This window comes from Sphaeroforma arctica, assembly GCF_001186125.1.
Source record: "Sphaeroforma arctica JP610 unplaced genomic scaffold supercont1.401, whole genome shotgun sequence".
NCBI classification, from domain to species: Eukaryota; class Ichthyosporea; order Ichthyophonida; genus Sphaeroforma; species Sphaeroforma arctica.
In genome coordinates this window covers 32,808-34,505 of record NW_014040157.1, presented here as the reverse complement: position 1 = coordinate 34,505, position 1,698 = coordinate 32,808, and the positions used below count along the sequence as shown (strand labels likewise).

The 1,698-nt window shown below is 34.9% G+C and overlaps 1 protein-coding gene across 1 annotated transcript in view; it reads left to right on the top strand.

The window, feature by feature from the left end:
* Positions 1-1,365: 1,365 nt before the first annotated feature.
* SARC_05908 (hypothetical protein) overlaps positions 1,366-1,698 on the top strand; it is a 6,954-nt gene continuing 6,621 nt past the window's right edge. The window contains exon 1 of the mRNA XM_014300213.1: positions 1,366-1,586. Within this exon, the coding sequence (XP_014155688.1) occupies positions 1,432-1,586 (155 nt within the window). The 5' untranslated portion in view covers positions 1,366-1,431. The remainder of the gene's footprint in view (positions 1,587-1,698) is intronic.

Below are 1,698 nucleotides of genomic sequence, written 5' to 3'. Positions count from 1 at the left end.
AATTCTCTGTTTTTTGATCGCGAGAGGCGTTGATTGTTGACACAAGTTTTATATATTATCAAAGTAGAATACACGAAAGAGTTGCTACAAAGCAGTGTAGATATTTGTATTGGGCTGTAAAATATCACTTCAATTCTTTCCCTTTGCGGAAATGAGATTTTTCTAGAGAGGGACGTCTTACACACACACACACACACATATATATATATATATATACATATATATATATATATATATATATATATATATATATATATATGTATATATATATATATATATATATATATATATATATATATATATATATATATATATATATATATATATATATTATTACTCTGTTGAGATACATTGATTGTCGACAGGGACAATGCGATAGATAAAGAAAAAACCGGCATACGAATAGGCTAAGGACTTGCACTCTAGAGAGTAAGGTTACGAGATGCACATTTTGAAAGTTGACAGGTGTATTCACAACGCACAAGTATAAGAATACTGAATATATACTGTATTATGCCATGGCCCTCTAAAGTGAGAATTTCAGATAATATGCATGCCTGTAACATGTATGCCTGGTCGATGTTAAAATGTAGTGTACTGGTATGTCTAATCTGAGGACGAATAGGCTATCGTTTAAAAGCTCTCTTTCTCTAGTCTCTACAATTTACATATGTAACTACATAGTCTGTGTATATTTACAGTATAAAGAGCGTGCGAGTCTCGGTTTGTTCTTCGTTGTCTGGTTGGTCCGTAGTTGCATGTGTAAACAGCGCAACTAGTTTTGAATAGGTTCCATTACCACTGAAATCTTCTCCGTAAATTTGGTCCTATGTCGAATGGTCTATTTATATTTACCCAATGTTCTTGCCCGCTTGTGGTGTCATGGTGATCTAGTACAGAGTATACGTTTAACGTAAACGTACAAACGGTTGATACTTTTTTTTCACACAAACTGACCTACGTACTACGTATGAGACTATATGTATGTAGGACTTCAGAACCCAAACATTCCATGGCCTGTTCTCAATTCTGCGCTCTCAACACAAGAAGACAAATCCAGAGGACCTTGAACATCCACTCATATATATATATATATGTATAAAGGAGTATATCATAAATAAACGTTAAACGAAAACGTAAAATGCTTTGATTTTATACGTCGCAAAGTAAAACGTAAGGTAGTCATTTAGTCGATCTGATGACTGATAAGCTTTGGAACAAGCGGTCTATTCATATGAAGTCGAGTAAATACCAAAAAGCGTTCATCCTTTTTATAGACAAGTCATATACATTCGCATATGGATGTACATATGAAGGAAAACGAATAGACTGCATATATACAGTAGACACATTTCCATCGCCTTGTACATACATTAGACTCATCAATAAATCAATACATATTTAGGTGCACCAGACACTACGAACTTCGCTATGGATAGAGAAGCAGGGCTCACCAATCGACGTGTACCTACTCAGATAGACGACACGGATGTAGTAGATAATCAAAACGACCTTATTGTTGAGCTACAGCAACTTCGATCAGACAACCTGAAATTGTCCACTGCTGTTCTCGCACTCAGAGAGAGGTATGTACTGTGTGGATGTGGACTCAGATCGTACGTGCACTCATATCAATCACGATCATATACAATATATATATACATCTATATGTATGAAACACACACACACACACACACA